Raw genomic sequence first — 19,886 nt, 5'->3', positions numbered from 1 at the left:
TGGGATCAATCCATTGTGACAAACTCTTTGGATATAAGCATATATATAAAATGATATAGTTTATCTTCCAACCCAACTGGAAGAATCTTTGCTCAGCCCATTACCCAGTGGTTGAACTAAAATGACCATCTACTCTATTTTTGTTTAGATGACAAATTAAGTTATTATAGGGAGATGGTTTTTTGGGCCCACATAACATTGGGCCATGGGTGAAAGTAAGACCAATATAAGCTAGCCCACTTTAAGGATAAGCCTCACTAAAAGAGCCAAACCTCGGACCACGGATCAGACAATATGTTACCTTGGATCCGAGGATCAAACTCACCAAGAACCTCATCTGAAGACAAGACTCTTATCGAACCGACAAAGACGAAGTACCTATCAAGCTTCCAAGGAAAAATTCTAGAATGTACGAGATTGTTCGAGAAAGCTCACTGAAAATTATTGATAAATCTACAGTCATGCCCGCATTAATGAGGCTCACATGCCTGGCACAATCAATAATAATTGGCTTGAATAGTGTAAAGAGCCCTAAAAGACTCTATTCATCATAAAAGAAAAGAAGGAAGAGCCTGGTCAAACATAAAGATCTCCAGTAGTACAGGGACAACACATCCTTGTGCTAGATGTAGGACAAATATAAGGGAGGATAAGGGAAGAAGTGGGGGGACACAGAAAAAGAAATTAAAAACTTAGAGTGAGAATCACGGAGAGAAAAAGGGAGCTTTACAACACCTTCAAGAGCTTGTTCTTGATAGGAAAATTGTAACACCTTTCACATACTTGAGTAATATAACTTTTTACGTATATGCTTGTTCTTGTTTAAATCTCTTATTGTGGATTATCATTAGCCCATAATACAAATTAGTTGTCTCAAGTTAAGTTGATTTTCCATTTTTAACCCGCATGGTTATCTAAATTAGTCACGTAATTGTCAAGAATTTTGTATCAATGACTGTGTTTAGGTCTCTTGTGGCAAAGAATTTCGGTATAAAACTCATCCCTTTCATTTGATATAAACAAATCATATAAATTTTAAATGTCATGTAACAAATTAATATACGTGGATGACTAAAATCACTCTATCTTTAATTTTATTTTATTTAGATAATTCTAAGTAATTCATATGATTTTCAAATCTATAAGATAATAATTTATGTGTACAAGGATCTATTAAAATTTTTAATAAAATCATATGACCATCAAATATGTTGGTTAATAACTTAGTGTACAATGATCTATTAAATCATTTAATCAAATAATATGGGTATCATATCAGAGATATGAGTTAAAATAAAAAGTGTATGATATGATGGACTAGAGAGGTTTTCAAACGAGTAATTATACATATACAATAATATGGAATTATATTATGTTATAATCTCTCCTATTAGGTAATAGTGAGAGGAGTGAATATGATATTATTCTAACTTGTTTGTAACCCCGTGCATATGTATGGATATACTTAAAGATATACAATAAGATACATAATATAATTCCTATATATATATAATTTAAATACTATTGATAGTCATTTTTATATTTTGTTAACTCTTAAAAAATTTTGTGAAGATATTATTAGATATAAAATGTAAATTTTTCATTTTATTTTTTTAATTATTGTAAAGTACTTTTTTTAACAATTCATTTATTTTAAACTCTTTAGTTTTTGTACTTAATAACTCAATTTGATGAATATTTATGATGTGGTCCCACATTTGATTTTAAAATTAAGAAATAAAACTCTTCAAGAATAAATAATTTAAGACATATGATGCAAAATTGAAACTCTAATTTGGAATTCTAATTTCAGTTTCTCTTAACTTCACCTATTATTATTATTATATATATAGATATAATTTTTTTAACTCTTGAAATTATAGAATTCATTATTATTATTATTAGTATTTTTGAAAATTTAAGGATTTATTAATTTGCGGTTAAAATGTAATGTTGCCAAAATGTTGAGAGAAAAAGGCTTGACTGAGCGCGCTCACGCACCATCCTAACTCCAACCTGCTCTCTCTCTCTCTCTCTCTCTCCCTCTCATCAATATGCATCTCCAAGCATTCCCTCCATTTCCATCTTCTGCAGGTACCTCTCTCTCTCTCTCTTGCGTTGACATGCACTTATAAACCACTAGACCTTGTTTCCTTGAATTTATGTATGTCTTTAATAAATAAAAAATCGTTTATCTGGGTTGTAGTATATTAAGTATTCATATATGCCTGTTAAATTGATAGCTACGAAATTTGATTTGGGTGTCTTTTAAATTCTTTAATAGTTTGGTGTTTCAGTTGGGTTTTTCATTTTAACATGTTAGTGTTACTTATTGAGTCTTTCTTGAATTGCTGGGTAGTTCTAGTTTATTTTCAAAGTGGACACAAAAATTATTTTTGGTCATTCACCATCTTAGGAGGAGAAAAATTTTAGACTTTGTCAGTGAGCTCTAGCTCTAGTCACATATATTCCTCTTGTAAGCATAAGGTGGAGGGTGAGGTCATGGGTTCATTCAAGAACCATTGTAACTTACAAATAAATATTTTTTTGATGATTGATAGTTACGATGGGGGATGGGGGATTTGAAGTCTAGAAGTCGAGGTGTCAGTTGAGTTACAAAGTTCTTGGCTAACTTGCCAATAAAAAGATATTGCACGTTGATACGCTTTTGTGATGTAGGAAAGTAAGGAGTACTGGACTGAGCTATTATGCTGAATCTTTTGATGGACCAACTTTAGAAATTTAGCACTAATTGAGTTTTCTTGGACGGGTTTTTTTGTTTAAGGAATTTTAGGATGATAATATTATAAAATGGATCAAAATTTGATAAGTACAACAACAACTACAACAACCAAACCTTAATTGTAAAACTTTGGGTTCGGTTATGAATCCTCAACAGACCAATCAAGGTTGACCACTTACCAAAAGATTTTGAAGGAAACTGATGTCTGTTTGGTATTAAAATTTTAAAATCATGAGTGAAAGGAGAAAAAAAATGATGAAACCCAGAAAATCATTTTTAAGTTTCTTAACAATCATATCTACAAAGGAGAAGGTAATCATGCTCTCAAAGCATAAAAATTCTGATAGGATTGTTGGTTTAAAATCTTTTTCCTAAACAGACTAAGATTAAAAAAAAAAAAAAAAAAAAAAAATCCCTTACTAAACCAAGTAGAAACTACTAGAACAAAATAGAAAAGGATTCCAAAAGATAAATTGGACTCATGTGTCATTGTATTTTACTCATTGTTCTTATGTCTAGTTGGGTTGCAAAACAATTGGCATGAGAGTCAAGCTTGAGCCTGGCTTAGTTGGCGCCCATTTGGAATTGTGGTGGGATGTATAGTTTTAGGCTTTTAGCAGTAAGTATTTTGCAAAAAAATTTTCTTAATAAAAATGCTATTAGAATTTGGTAAAATACAGTTATAATGTGTTTTTAAAGTTGTTACATTGGTTTAGTAATCAAATTGATAAAGAGCTTTAAGAAGTGAGAAATAACAAAAGAGGGGATTATACAGTTCTTTGTATTTTAGAATTCTTTGCAATTAAAAAAAAGGAAGAATTGAGTCTCATTGAACAATAACTTTATCATCTCAGAAATATTTGCTTTAGACTATCTAATTGGAGCTCCACCTCCCAAATGAACCACATTAAATATAAATATATTGGTTCCCTAACTACTTTAGTGCTGCATTTCCCTCATGTTATGCTCCAGCTCTCAAGCAACTCCAAGCCTCCATCACAGGTTAGAGCTGTTACTGTTTGCTTGTTGAGTAACTGCCCTAAAGAAGAGATTTACAGATATCCAGAATCAATTTCTCTGTACTTTAACATGGATATGACTTATGCTCATATTTGGCTTGCTAGATTCACCATATGGTAACTGTCTTGATTAATATATATAATAATTTTGTAAAATCCTAGAAATATGGTCTGGCCTCTGGTGTTTTTAAGATCAAATAATTGTGTTTGTGTTAGGGAATGTGTTATTTTTTGTGCGGCATCATCTATACAAGTGGAAAAGTCATATTAGAATTGACATGGATGGGAAATTTGCGGGGGGTCAATTTTCCCCAAAGAAATTGAGAGGAGGAAGGAGATGTTTCTCAAGAAGTATTGGAGGAGCTTCTATTTCTTGTTCAAATAGTATGGGGAAGGATCCGTATGTTCCTTCTAATGAAAAGATCACTAATGCAAGGCCGATTTATGCTGTTGCTCCTGCCATGGGTCACAACCAGGTTATTTAGCTGACTAGTTCACTTTTGTACTCTTAAAATGTCATGAGTTTTGTTTAAGGTTGTTAAGAGGTCCTTTAAGTATGGATTTCTGGGGCTAATTGTTTCAGTTGCGATTTTCAAACATGGGGGGATTATTTTGATGGTCTAGTTTTGATATATAACAAAAAAAAAAAAAATTTGATATATAACATGCATAATTCCTGGTTTCCCAACTTTGTAGTGCAATCATTTTGAATAATGTAAAATGACTTCAAATTTGTATCATACCTTAAGATGCTGGATAATATCATAACAGGAAAAGATCTGGTGGATATATATGGTTATATTTTTGTTTGTTATTATAATTCTTGGGTAATGAATATATATGATCTGATTTTCAGTTCATTCTGTGCTGAATTTGGCTTATAAACATTAAAATATGAAAGTACTTGGGCTGTTATTTTAACTGACTAATACTTATAAATAAAAAAAAAAAAAAAAATTTAACTGACTAATAAAGATAACGTATGGGTAGTTTGAATTGGCAATTATGTCACAGGAATTTCTGGAAAGTACCTTATTCTACATACTCCTTTAAGAAACTATTTAGCTTCTGAGGTTATTTTAGTTATCCTATAGTTTATTTGTAAAATGTTTTTAAGTAGACAAGTCCTCCTCTTTCTCCATCATATACTACCTTCTAACGGCCCCCTTATGCAATATATTTTTTTTTTGATAAGTAAGAATGTTATATATACGAACGGCTACTCAATGCATGAAAAACATGGAGCAAACCTAGAAGAAGAAAATAGAGAAAAAACAAAAAAAGAAAACCAACAACATAATAATTACAAAAGAGAAAGAGAGCTAAGAAAAGAGGGGAGAGAATCACTAGTCATGAGTCTCCATGCCCGAAACCAATTAAAAAGAGTCCCACCGAAAGAAGCAATCATCTGAACACCGGAGCTATCCACATCCTCAAAAGTTTGCCGATTCCTCCCCTTCCAAATACACCATAGGATGCACAACGGAACTAAGTTCCAAACTTGAGACGAATGCTTCCCCAACCAATTCCACCAACCAAAAAGCAAATCTGGGATCGATCTAGGTATAACCCAAGACAAACCAAAAGTAATTAAGACAAAACTCCACAACCGATAAGCCATCTCACAATGAAGAAGTAAGTGATCTATCGTCTCTCCACAATGCCGGCACATAATGCACCAATCTACAAAATCCAATCCCCTCAATCTTCTGAAGTTATCACCTATTAGGATTTTATTCCAAGCTCACCAAACAAAAATAGAAACTCACCTAGGGTCCTTTACTCTCCATATACCTTTCCAAGGAAAGGCAATTGAGGGAGAAGCCCGCATTTTGTTATAATACGACCGGATGTCAAACTCCCCATTAGGCTTCAACTTCCATCCCAACCGGTCTCCAACATCCATTGGAGGAGTATTAGCTCCCAATATACGAAGAAAATGCAGCCCTTCATCCATCTCCCAATCATTAAATTCTCGAATAAAACAAACATCCCAAATTCTTCTATCCTCCATCCTCTGCCTAGACAAAGAAGCTTCTACAGATGCCTCCTTATCAATGGCAATACCATATAGCCTTGGGAAAGCCACTTGGAAAGATTGATCCCCATACCACCCATCCTGCCAAAATCTCACTCTATTCCCCAGCCCAACAACAAACTGACAGTTCTTGCTAAAATCTTCCCATGCCATAGGAATACCTCTCCACAAACCACAAACCACACCCATGAACTCCCCTACCTAGCTTTGAGGTCCATCCCCCCCATTCCTCCCCATATTTTGACGCTGCCACTCTCCTCCATAAACGATCCTCTTCCTTCCCAAACCGCCACAGCCATTTCCCCAATAAGGCCTTATTGAAAGTAGTAAGTTTCCTTATCCCCAAGTCACCATTGCCTATTGGCGCACAAACTTTATCCCATCCTACCAGATGAATCTTGCTATCACCCCATAGAAAGTCTCTTTACAACTTTTCAATTTTATTAGCTACATAAGTAGGAATGGTGAATAGAGATAGGAAATAGGTAGGAAGACTAGATAACGTACTCTTGAGTAACATCAATCGACCCCCTTAGACAAATACAACTTCTTCCACCCGGCTAATTTCCGCTCAATTTTTTCCAAAATAGGATTCCAAATTGAAGGGGAATTGTGTGCAGCCCCCAACGGCATGCCCAGATAAGACATAGGCAAAGTTCCAACTCTACAGCCCAAAATTTCAACCAGGGCATGCACATCATCAACCTTCCCTATTGGAACCATTTCACTCTTGTGCACATTGACCTTCAAACCTGTTACCGCCTGAAAACTGAGTAACAACAACCGAATATGAAGAATTTGCTCCACATCTGCATCACAAAAGAGGATAGTATCATCTGCAAACAATAGATGTGACACACATTCCCCACCACCCCTTCTACCTGCAACTTTAAAACCACTGAACAAGCCAGCTCCCTCCATTCTTCTCAACATCCTACTGAACACCTCCAGCAAAATAAAAAACAACATAGGAGATAATGGATCCCCTTGTCTTAAACCCCTTGAACTACCAAAAAAATCAGTTGGAGACCTATTAATCAAAACAGAGAATTGAACTGAGGAAATACAAGTACGAATCCACTTACACCACTTCACTCCAAAGCCCATTCTATTCAACAAATACAGCAGAGCCTCCCAATTTACATGATCGTACACTTTCTCAATATCAAGTTTACAAACGACTCTAGGAACCCTACTCTTCCTATGACTATCCACACACTCATTTGCAATAAGAACCGAGTCAAGGATTTGTCTCCCACCCACAAAGCTATTCTGAGTCTCAGAGATCAACTGATCTAAAACCACTCTCAAACGATTTGCCAAGACCTTAGCCAAGATTTTATACAAACTCCCCACCAAGCTAATAGGCTGGAAATCTCTAATATTAGAGGCGTCATTCTTTTTAGGAATTAAAGCAATGAAGGTAGCATTAAGGGATTTTTCAAACTTACAATGTTGAAAAAACTCTTCAAAGACCGCTAAGACGTCTTTCTCCACTACTCTCTAACAATGATGATAAAACATCATAGTAAACCTATCCAGACCTGGAGCTTTATCCCCTTCCAAGTCATTTACAACTTGAAGTATCTCCTCTCTCTCAAACTTCCTTTCAAGTCAAACCCTCTCCATATCCTCAATACGATCAAACTCCAAGCCCTCCACCCCTCAGACTCCTTGTACAAATTTTTATAAAACTAGACTACTTGATTAGTTTCCTTAGATTCCTCCTCAAAAACCACCCCATCCACCTCCAAGGTCCTCAAATGATTATACCTTCTATGGGAGTTAGCCATTTTGTGGAAGAACTTGGTATTATTATCCCCTTCCTTGATACATAACATCCTAGATTTTTGTCTCCAGGAAATTTCTTCCAGGGAAAGAAGATGCTCCACCTGGTACCTCAAATCTGCCCTATGGCTCCCCATCAGTGAGACCAAAATCCCCTTCCTTAGCGTCTAATATTTTCAACTCCTCCAGTAATTGTTTCTTTTGACGCTCTACATTACCAAATTTGAATTATCTTTAAGTCCTCATTCCTCTAATATTTGTTATAAATCACTTTGTGAAATTAGATGATTTTTTTCTTCATTTCCGAAGTTCCATAATGCCTTTCCTAGTCGACAATAGACCTGACCATCTCTTGATCAACATCCATCACACCCTTGCTGATCCAATAGCTGAAAAAAGTACTTTTTTCATCTGAGCACCATTTCACATAAAGTTCCTTTTCCTGCTAAAACTGGATGGTTGGAACACTGTACTCAGGGTTCCCAACTTCCCGTGAGTGACTATAAATGATTAAATCATTGAGTTTTTTAACTACCAACTGGTCAAGGTAAAGGTTTGAGTTTTTAGTTTTAGTGTGGAATAGGACCTGAATTAGGACTATGCTGTGTAGATTATGGACCCTCCAGTCTCCACTCCATGTTGAAAGATCTTTCAAATAGTATTAGCATTGAAAGAATTTAATTAGAGTAGAGTGTTATATCCTTATTTGTACCTCTTTAAAGGTGAAAAATTAGGATGCAGACTCTTATTATCTATCAAAAAAAGAAAAAAAGAAAAATTAGGATGCAGAAAGGAATAGAGGAAAAAAAAAAAAAAAAAAATTTGTCTTTCAAGCTAAAGTGGTCAATCACTTCAATTGGTAATCAGAAATTCCAGATTTTTGTTCTTCATTTTTTATTATTCTTTTTAGTGTGCAAGAGAACAGAGGAGGGAAGAGATCTTTTGATTCAATGGCTCTCAAGATATCCATCACTTCATTTACTAATCAGAAATTACATTTTTAATCTATGATTTTTTTAGCATACCAAGTGTATTCCCTTTTATTTTCAGTCATGGTCTTACTAATGTGTTTGAAGTTGTGTATATGCCATTAATTGAACTCTGGATTTATTGCCGTGTACAGGAGTCCCATCCAGAATCTAATTTTAGAGTTCCTGCAATTGTTAATGCTCTTGAAAAGATGGAACTGACTCCAAAGGTATTAAATGAAATGTACAACATGCTTCATTCTATATTGTTGAGACTCTTATTCTGAACGAAATTTGATATTTTCCTTGTTAATAACCCCAAAAAGGGTAGCACAAATGGCTGTGAACCACCCCTCATGAATTGGATGTCACTGGTTTAAATCTCCCATTCCCCCTTTTCCCCTTGAGGCCAAAACTTATAAAACAAATCCTTATATTTGAGTCTAATACTTGAATTTTTTTCTTCATTTTTCTTGTTTTAACAATTCTCTCTTGGTATTATGAACTGCTACAAGCAAGATTATATTTTCAGAATGAAATGGTGGCATTGAACAACTGGTGCCCCAAATCATTAGCAACCAAGATGAAAAGAAAATGTAGAAAGAGTTTAGGATTACATATAAATTTCTGGAGAACTTTTAGCTTAAGCAGTTACCTATAACATGATGATGCTGATTACACTAGTATTGGTAGTTGCAGTATTAGGGTTTGCCACTAATGCTTCATCTGTTTTGACTGTAAACATTTTCTTGAAAATGACGTATTTTCTAGAAAATATTTTTAGGAAACTGATCTTGAAAATGAGAAAAAAAAAACATTCTTTTTAATTGGTTCAGATGGAAACCATTAATATTGCTTGTAATTCCAAATAATTATATGATGAAAAAAAAAAAAAAAAAAAACACTCTAGGAATCAGCTTCAAGCAAGAGAAAACAAAATCTAGGAATTAGTACATAGAGTTGCCTGGAATCAGCACCAAGCTTTTGAAGGAAAAACTGCAACAATAAATTTTACTACTCAACCTAACTATCACCATTGGAGTACAATAGTGTGCTTATATAAAATAGTATGACTTAAGCCTAATTCTCATCGACTTAGGAAAGCCCAATTATTGAATTATAAAAGTACCCTTGAATTTAGGAAATTAAATAATTGCTAATTGTGAAAACTAGTAAGAGTGTAAGACCTATAATAAAATTCAATGTAAATCTTAAAAATTACAATTGACTTCTTAAATTACATAAAGTAAAATTGTCTTGCATTCCCTGCACCAAACTTCCATTGTGTGACCCATGTGACTAGAAAAATGCCCAGTCCTTTTTTTAATTGAGATTTGATAATTATTTTGATATTATGAATAAGGAGATTTGTTGTTCCAATTTGCTTAATCATGTTTTCCTTTATATAGATCCGTGGCTCAGAGATCATTGAACTTCACAATTTCAAGCCTGCTTCAATAGATGACATTGCAAGTGTTCATGCAAGAGCCTATGTATCAGGCCTTGAGAAGGTAGCCTCAAAATTAACTATTGTTGTTTTTCTTATTGTGTTCGGTGTTCATTGCGTCAGATCATAATAAGTGCTAAAAGTAGCTGAAATTTATATGGGTTTAAGGAATGGAAGCATGTGGCTAGTGCCATTTGTTTTTTGTTGTTTGTATATGTATAGTTTCCAATGTTTTGTTTATTTATTTTATTTTATTTTTTACTTTCATACATTTTTCATGAGAATGTTGAATCTTGTATATACTGGTATGCGGTTTTGGAATTTGTGAAAGAAGTTTGTTTTACTTCAGCGGATTTGTATACCATTGCTTTAGAGACAGGATATATTCTTAGTTAAAAAGCACAAGCATGCCTTGTTGAGGTCTCAGTAGTCAATGTAGATCTTGCCAGGCTAAATCCACCTCTAGAAACATTTTTTAAGAAGGTTCTGTTTTACACAACCTGGCCAGGCTAAATCCGTTTGAGGTTCTGGACCCCTAATTGATTGGCCAGATGAGAGTTCGTATATCAGGAAACTAGCTTTTGCTGACTGGGACAAGGGGCTCCTTATAGTTCTATTTTGGGGTGTAATATTGTGGTTTTTACCTCAACTGTCTGAGAATAAGAAGTTTCAGAGGCATCTTTCATTCATATCGACTTGGGTTTTTTTGGACCATATTTTGATCTGCCTCTTCCTTGATCTGGAATTCCCAGCAAATCCTTGTCACCTCAAATCCTTTTACTCCATATTATTAACACCTGATTAAATCTGTCAAGAACGAGGTGAGGACTACAGGGAAGCGGCTTACTGCAGTCCTTGGGCATGCCGACAAGGGTTAGAAACTGGGTTGCATATATGCTTTAAGTGGATGGAATTTACTCATTAGATGCATATTCTTCATCTCATTTAGAAGTAGAGACTACTATAGAGAGTGGTTGACTACTTATATAAATCATTAGTACAAGACTGGGAGCTAGAGTCAGTTGTCTCTTTCATGGACCCACTTTATTCTGGAGTATGGAGGGGAGATAGCATGGATAAATTGTGTTGGAAACCTTCATCCTAGGGGGTTTTTGAAGTTCAAAATTACTACAGGATGTGTTTGGTTGGTGTGAAAACCGGGTGGATAGAAAATGGATAATGAGTGTGGTTGGGAGGGGAGGGGGGAGAATGGGGCCTGGCATTCTTTTCTCCGGGACCACCAAAATTCAACCCCCCCCAAAATGGAGAGAAAATAGGAGAGAAGAGAGGGGATTGATGGTATTTACCATTCTGCTCCCTACTGTTTTCAAATTGTTTCTCCTTTTATTTCCCCTACTTTTAAGTTAACGCCAATTAAGTTAACGTTTGGCATGCATTTTTTATACCCCAACTCCAGCTTTTTTTTCCTTGTAAAATATTTAATAGGGGCATGAGAGTAAATTCTTGCAAACAAAATTTTCTATCCTCTCATTTTTCTTCTCAACCAAACAAAAGAGTTTTCCATCTCTCCACTTTTCAACCCCTCAAACCTAACACCATGAGGGAAAACTAAAATCTCTTCTATCCCTCCACTTTTTTATCCTCTCCCAATTTTCTATTCTCCAACTTTTCCATCTCTCCAACTAAACAAATCTTTGACAAAACTAAGTAGTAGAGAAAGTACAACTATCAAGTACATCATACAAGGAAGTAAAATTGAGAACACCCAAAGCATTTTTCCACCCAAGCAAAGTCTGAAAGAAGAATAAGATCAAGTCATGAGTTGAATTTTCGGTTCCTTCAAAGATTTGAGAATTCCTTTCTAGCCAGATGCTCTACATTAGACAATGAGGGATCATATTCCAAATTGCCCCATTTCTATGCTAGTTAAACTTGTCCGACCAACAGGCTAGAAGCTCCACCACCCCACTAGGCATAACCCAAGCAACCCCAAAGAGTGAAAGCAACGTGCTCCATAAGTCTCTGGCAAGAGAACAGTGTAAGAATTAGTCTCTGGCAAGAGAACAGTGTAAGAATAAGTCTCTGGCAAGAGAACAGTGTAACAATAAGTGGTTACTAGTCTCCCCATCCCTCTTATACATACAACACCAATCAATAACAAAGAGCCGAGGCTTCCATTAATTATCATTAGTTAAGATCTGACCCAACGTCGCCATCTATATAAAGAAATTGATCTTTGTCGGCACTTTTGATTTCCGCACTGTTTTCCAAGGAAAAGACATGTGAAGAAGGTAGCAAGACTTTATTTATGTTTTTCCTCAACACACTCCCTGTGTACTTTGGTCTTTGTATTTGAGATGTCTTTTCAATGAAGCTTTATTACTTATAATTTTATTTTTTTAATATTATAAATAATGGAGTTGTATTAATCAAAAACTAGGTACACCAGGGGGTCTACATGGGTAGCAGTACATCAAACTCTTAAATTACAAAGATCAAGCATTTCTAAAAAATTAGAACATGGAAAAAGATTAAAATCTGAACTCCAATCCAGCAAGGTTGGAGAAGGAGAGATTTAATTTCCGAAATAGACCGCTCCTTCACCTCAAAACATCTTGAGTTATGTTCTTGCCAAATACACTATAAGACACAATGTGGTACAGCCCTCCACAAATTTATGCTTTGATGTCTACCGAAGGAATCTTGTGAACTCGAAAATAAATCAGTAACACTCTGCAACATAACCCATAGAAGACCAAACAGAGCCCACACCATAGACCGTAACTCAGAAGCAATAGGACAATGAAGAAGAAGATGATTCACTGATTCCTCACTCTTTTTACACATATAGCACCAATCTACAACTTATCAAAAAAAAAAAAAAGTTGAAATGTAAAAGTACAACATTGACCTCACTGATGCATAAATCTTTATCCACAAGTACCATTGCGAACCAAGATCCATAATACTGAAAACAAAAATGAGAATGACAGTCTGAAGGAGAATCATAGGTAAGGCAAATTGATATATAGGTGCAAATGGGTGGCACCCTCCCCCTTCTCCACCCTTTTTGACATATACAGCTAATGTGAGAAGCATAAGAATTTAGATTGAGGGAATGATTTGAATATGACTTGATACCTTAATATGCAGGTCCTTTGAGAAAAAATATGAAGAGTACCACAAATTAGTACATGATCCCACTCTTTGGCTTTGCTTGCAATTTTTTTGCTTTCTTTTTATATCTGGTTTGTGATGACTGATGCTAGAGACTTAGAAATAAGTTTTGACCTCAATGCAATGGCAAGTTTAGGATGCATTGCATGTAGGGTTTATACCTTCAAGATGCTATAATACATTTGGAGGGATATGTATGTGCATATCCTTATTAGTCAGTCAATGTGTTGGTGACTTTTTGAGGTTTCAAGTATCCATTTTCCTTGAATGGTTAATTTTTTTACATTATTCTGGTGTTTTATTTTAATATTATATACTTTTATTGTTCATAGTCTTGCATGGAACCAATCAGGCTTATTTGGTTTATTTTTATAGGCAATGGATCAGGCTTCACAAGAGGGTATTATATTCATTGATGGTTCTGGGCCAACATATGCTACTTCCACTGTAAGTTCAACACTTTAGATGAATCTGTTTTCTTTCTTGAGCTTGTGGATATTTACAGACACTCATTCTGTTTAAAGTATTAAAAGTCATTTGCTTCTAGATATTTTTCACTGGACTTGTCATAATCGATGCCTATAATTTCTTTGCATCATCAAATCAGATTAATTAATTGATAGTTACATGAGCAAATCAATATAACTATCAAGATAAGGTAAGAAAAGGGATAACTATTAGAATAATTAAAATGATGATCTCTTGAAATCAGTTTATTTGAAACTTGATCCTAATTTTTTATTTTTCAACTGGATTCCACTTTGAGCTCTCTTGATATGGAGGAGCATTTTCATTACAGTAGAGAGAGATGTGTGTGTCACCGTGTGTGTGTGTGTGAGAGAGAGAGAGAAAGAGAAGTGGCATCTCCAGCGTAGTGGTTAGCTTGCATAATACATTGGTGAACCTTTTTTTATTCGAATCTGTGTTTTTAGTTTTTTTACCTTTGTCTTTATACTCTGAGAGAGAGAGAGAGAGAGAGATCAAATGCTATATAGGTGGAGCTTGATTTATTGTATTGGTTATGCTGGGAGTTCAGGGGCTGGCAGCCCACCTTGAATTGAACATTGGTGTCTGTATAATTATTGGAGGTATCTCTTTAGATGCTCTAGGCCTTTTTATTGTAATTTCCCATGTGTGTAGACTAAATAATAGGGCAGTATATTCTAATGATCTTTGTAACTCCTGTTATAGCCCAGTCATAATAAAATTGCAGCAACCCTGAGGACATAGCCTTACTTTTTGGGTGAACCATGTAAATCTGTGCGTTTGTTGATCTTTTCTTGATGGGTCATGGAAGATTAATATGCTATTACTTTGCAAATTCGCCTATTCAAGAATTATTTTATTGGTTCCTCGTGTGAAATCCAATTGAAGTGAAAGTCATGCCCTTTTATTGGTGTAAGTATGAGTCTTTTAGGGTTAATACAGTTTTTAATTTGGGTTTTTAATTTTATTGGTTATGGTCTCTTCTAAAAAAAAAAAAATTATTAGTTATGGTCAGTTTTATTACTTTTATATTGAGGGGCAAATCTGTAATTTCCACAATTCCTGCGAATTAAGGGTATTTTGGTAATTTAGTTGAGTCTAGAATCTTCTAAGGTACTCTAAGTATCTTAGGTTTATTTACTTTGGGTCCAAGTTAGTATTTATTAGGCCTTATTAGTAGTCACAATGTTAGTTGGAATCATAATACTTCTAGTACAAGTAAGAGTCTTTATATATATATATATATATATATATTGTGCTCAATCTATTCAAACAAAATAGAATAAGTTGATTAATAAAATTGAGTGTTTTGAGCAATAGGCACATTGGCCTTTGTTCTTTTTTCCTCCTCTTTTCTCTTTGTTTTCTCTTCTTTCTTTCTAAGGTTACTGTTCACAGGTACTGTATTCCATGGATCTGGGTTAGGTTTCTTGTTTCCTAACAAGATCAGTGATAGTTGTCTTCTCATTGGGAAGGTGTACATTAGATGAGTTAGCAGAAGTGATTGTGTTGAGATTGTATATCATGACTATTTTTGGAAGTCCATGCCTTCAAAAAATCAATTGCAGACTCCTCTCATATTTTGTAATATGTCTGTGCTTTATGGGTGGATTCAATGACACTTAAATTTCATATTAGTATGCTTAATTTAGGTATATTCACATCGATAACTTATTCAGATCAAAAGAAATTCTCTCAGTTTGAAATTTTCATTGAAATTCGGGTACTTTGGATAACTGTCTTAGTGTGCTCCAATGGATATATATTCAGCTGATGAAAAGAAACGCACATATTGTTAAACCTTTGCACAGAAGGGGCATGTGACCCAGAAAACATTTTTTTTGATTCCGACATTCTAATTGAGGACATTTTTAATGTCAATGTTTCTACAACTAGTTGAGTCATGTATGTATTAGTTTAACTGACTGGTAAAGAAAGGTTTTCCAGTTGATCTGAATGTAAATATGGGGCATGTCTCTCATTTTTATTGTCCTTTTATTGAATTTGAAATGTGATATCAATGGTTTTATGTGATTTTTATCTTACCATATACTCATATAGTGTATGTTTGAGTTGGATCTTGATGCTTCAATTTGCAAGCTATATCTTGTACATTCCACTCTTTCTTATCATGGGATATTGATGCAGACATTTCATGAGTCACTAGTTGCAGCTGGAGCAGGAATCACCTTAGTTGATTCAGTGGTGATGTCTCGACCTAGCACGTCAGTCTCTTATGATTATTCTTATTTGTTATATTTTGTGCTGTGCTGAAACAATTTCATTTCTTTTTTTGATACCGCTAAATGTTCATAATTGCACTGAATTTGGTAGAAGTAGATTCTAGTTTATATTATCCAACATTTTCTATTTTGTATTTCAGGTTGCAGCATCAAAAAATTGCCTGGATCCACCTGTGGGCTTTGCTTTGATAAGACCTCCAGGACATCATGCTATTCCAAAGGGGCCTATGGGGTTCTGTGTTTTTGGAAATGTGGCCATTGCAGCTCGTTATGCCCAACGTGTACATGGGTTGAAGCGTGTGTTTATCATTGATTTTGATGTTCACCATGGAAATGGGACTAACGACGCTTTTTATGATGATCTGGATATATTTTTCCTTTCAACTCACCAAGTATTAATTTGGTCCAGTCCTGTCTTATATGTTTTACCTTGCAATTTAATCAAAAACTTTTTATCCTGCTTAATATTCAAGGCCTTAATCTCTCTCATCAATTATATGAATTTTATCTTCTCCCGCATTTAAAGAATGTTAGATATGACTTAAAAGTGTGAATATACATACATACATACTTATGTGTATAAGGGATCATTGTCTGGTACTCTATTGCAATGGTAAAGTCTTGGATTGTCAAGTGCAAATGTGTTGGAAAAGGACCATATCTAAGCCACCTCTTCTAGGACCTTATTTAGGTGGAACCAAATGCTGTCACCAAGTAATGACCCATATATATGTATGTATGTATGTATGTATGTATAGGTGAGAATCAGGAATTCAGTGTCAAGTTCTTGTTTGACCTAGATTGAAAAGGAACATACCTGCACTTTTCAAATTATTATTTTTAAATATTTTTATGTAGTTGAGGCAAGATGATGTGCAATTGTATGTGATCTTATGGTGTACTCTAGCTGTTGTAGTGTCTAGAATCTAGATGCCAATAAGCATGCGTAAAGATGTTCTATTATCAATAGTCCAGTATCTTTTTTCTAATAACTGATTTGTCCAACTGATTTGTCCGGTTTATTGTTTTTGATCACTGCATGAATGTTCATCTTAGAAGTTCATTTTGCAGCAATCAATCTGATGCTATTTAGTCTTCTTTTGAATTAGGATGGAAGCTACCCTGGTACTGGTAAAGTTGATGAGGTAGGTCATGGAGATGGCGAAGGAACAACATTAAATTTGCCTCTACCTGGAGGATCAGGTGATATTGCCATGACAACTGTGTTTGATGAAGTTATTGTACCCTGTGCTCAAAGTTTTAAGCCGGATATAATTCTTGTTTCTGCTGGGTGAGTATCCCATTTCTATAAATGGCATTGCATACATTCTTGCCATGACAATGTTTGCTGAATTAATTAGCTTCACTGTGCAATTTATTTCTGTCTCTGGTGAAGAGTTGTAGAATTCTATTTGTAAGTCCGTGAATATCTTAATTATTTCATAGATTGTAAAATAAAATCACATGTAGGTATATATAGGACTAGGAGTAATCCCAAGTGAGGCTCCTATGGGTGGAGCTAGAATTTTTATTGGAAGAGAGAGAGAGAGAAAAAAAGGGGAGGGGGATGTATGTAAATAGCAACAGATCATCGCCCAACTTATAATTACAATGTATGGATGCAATATTAAGAATACTAACCATGACATTAAATACTGAGAATACTATACTAATTAAGAAAAGGTTAAAGGAAAATGATTTTACCATGACTGTATAGAGCTTTTAAATATAAGTTGTCATGAAGAAGGATGAAAATAATGAAACTGGAAAGTTATTTTATATGGGTTGCAGCTCAGTTGTTTTATGGCGTCATCCAATTCCAAGTTGTATGGTTGTGTTGCATCTGCAATTTAACTGCAAATTTTTCTTTCAATAACAGTAAGTACATCTGTCATTTATTAGCTTATTTTTCAAAATATAGCATTTTCTTTCCCTGTTCTTTCTTTTTGAGTTTGCTATTTCTGGGAGGGAGAAATGAATGCAAGGGTTCAACATGGATAGACATTTTAGTGTTTCTCCAGTATTGAAATTTAAATTTGAATTAATCAAATTAACAGACTTATCTATCACATGATTTCAATAATTTAGATATTACTTTGTATGTAAACAAAATTTTGAATATTTAACCCGAAGGGACAACATCATCTGCTGCCAAATGAAACTATGGCATAAAGACATCCTCTATGGGACCGAGGGCAATTCTGCCTCCCACCCCTGGATTTAGATTGCCTTCATCTTTAAGTAGCTTAAAAAAAATTATCATTGTCAATCTAGTCATTCAAACGTAAAGAAACATTTTATATTTAACTCTCATAGTCTTTGACCTTAAGATAGGCTCCTGTCAATATTTGGTAATGCTTCCAAATTTTAACAACCAGAAGCGGCAACATCATCTGCTGCCAAATGACTATGGCACAAAGACATCCTCTATGGGTCTGAGGGCGATTCTGCCCCTGCCCCTGGGTTTAGATTGTCTTGATCTTTAAGTAGCTTATAACAAATTATCATTGCCAATCTAGTCATTCACCCACTTGCATATCTCTCTCTCTCTCTCTCTCATACTTTCATATCTTGCAAATGACTGTGTTAGGTATGATGGTCATGTATTGGATCCACTAGCCAGTCTGCAGTTCACAACGGGAACATACTACACGCTAGCGTCCAATATTAAACAACTTGCCAAAGATCTATGTGGGGGTCGATGTGTGTTTTTCTTAGAAGGGGGATACAATCTCGATTCTCTTTCAAACTCAGTGGCAGATTCATTTCGTGCTTTTCTTGGGGAGAGGAGTTTGGCATCTGAGTTTGACAACCCTGCCATTTTGTATGATGAACCATCAACCAAGGTTAAGCAAGTGATTCAGAGGGTGAAGCACATACATTCCCTGTGAAGATGTCTAAACCTGTAGTTGTATGTATCAGTAAGTTTTAAGTAGTTCACTTGATTCCATGTACATTTGGAAGTTTTCTATATGCATAACTCCTACAGATATGTCATATGTCCCACTTCAACACAAAATTGGATTTCCAATTAAAAAAAAAAAAGTATAGTATGGTTAAGAATTTATGAGTTAAAGTACTTTGTCCAAATATGTAGAACTTTCAAAGTCTCTTTCTTCCTCACATCTTTGACATCACTATGTGTTGCTTGTAAGCTGGAGTTTTATTGGGTCATTTCGGCCTTTAGACCCTTCTTGAACTTTCGGAATTCACAAAATGATTTGTCCCAAAAATATTAAATAGTGGTAAAAGTATCCTTCTCATCGAATTAATTTGTGTCATTTAGATGTTTAAAACCATAAGGGGTGTCCAACTAATTAGGAGGTGCATGAAAAACTGTAAAATTAGTTTAGTATCACCCTAAAATATTACTTTCATTTTGAACCATTTCTGGTTTGTGTAAAATTTGTAGTAATCGATGGATGGTAAATATATGAAGAATAGCAAAGTAAAAGGAAAGAAAAGATAATCGTTTTACTTGTGTGTGTTTGGAAAGGCGATAGAAAAAATTGAAGAATATAGAAACTTAAAAGGGTCAATTACAAAAACTTTTGTGGAATGTTTCTCCACCCCAAAAGTTCAAGAGAATGACACTTTTCCTTGAGATTTGGAGAAAATTAACATATTAACCATTTCGTTAATAACAGAAACAAAATATTTCAAAATTTTGAAAAGTTGGTAAAGTATGTGTGATATTGTAAGAATTGTAAAGGGAAAGAGAGATTACTAGATGTAGCTAGATCTATGGATTTGCCTGGAGTTGCTGTTGGAGGTGCTTTTTCATTTTTTAGAAGTTTGATGAGAAAGAACAATAATATTTAGTGTGCGTTTGGATGTGGATTAAAATTATAAATTATTTTACTATTCAGCTTATTTTTGTTACTATTTTTGGACCTCACTGCACTTTTTGGCACTATTCATGGGGCTCACTGTATTATTTCAACTAACTTTTTCCTTTATTTATAGTACTTTTTACAATAACTTTTCAATTTTAGCAAAATAAGCGGTATCCAAAC

At 34.6% G+C, this 19,886-nt stretch overlaps 1 protein-coding gene and 1 pseudogene across 4 annotated transcripts; both read left to right on the top strand.

Moving 5' to 3' along the window:
* Positions 1-19,886, top strand: part of LOC126703897 (histone deacetylase 14, chloroplastic-like) — a 60,113-nt pseudogene that overhangs the window by 19,985 nt on the left and 20,242 nt on the right.
* On the top strand, positions 1,946-18,960 carry LOC126702554 (histone deacetylase 14, chloroplastic-like). 4 transcript variants are annotated; one of them, XM_050401294.1, is made up of 10 exons: positions 1,986-2,094; positions 3,716-3,745; positions 3,979-4,238; positions 8,712-8,786; positions 9,966-10,067; positions 13,517-13,588; positions 15,776-15,832; positions 16,011-16,262; positions 16,980-17,161; positions 18,461-18,960. In XM_050401294.1, exons 1-10 carry the CDS (start codon positions 2,055-2,057, stop codon positions 18,759-18,761), a joined length of 1,371 nt encoding a protein of 456 aa, XP_050257251.1. In that variant the 5' UTR covers positions 1,986-2,054; the 3' UTR covers positions 18,762-18,960. The 4 variants fall into 4 exon arrangements, with proteins under 4 accessions (XP_050257252.1, XP_050257251.1, XP_050257254.1 ...); XM_050401297.1 differs by having other exon boundaries at positions 1,987-2,094; positions 16,011-16,151; XM_050401295.1 differs by lacking the exon at positions 3,716-3,745 and having other exon boundaries at positions 1,946-2,094.

Source organism: Quercus robur, chromosome 10 (genome assembly GCF_932294415.1).
Source record: "Quercus robur chromosome 10, dhQueRobu3.1, whole genome shotgun sequence".
NCBI lineage: Eukaryota > Viridiplantae > Streptophyta > Magnoliopsida > Fagales > Fagaceae > Quercus > Quercus robur.
The sequence above is the reverse complement of the archived record's forward strand: the minus strand, read 5'-3'. Positions and strand labels throughout refer to the sequence as shown.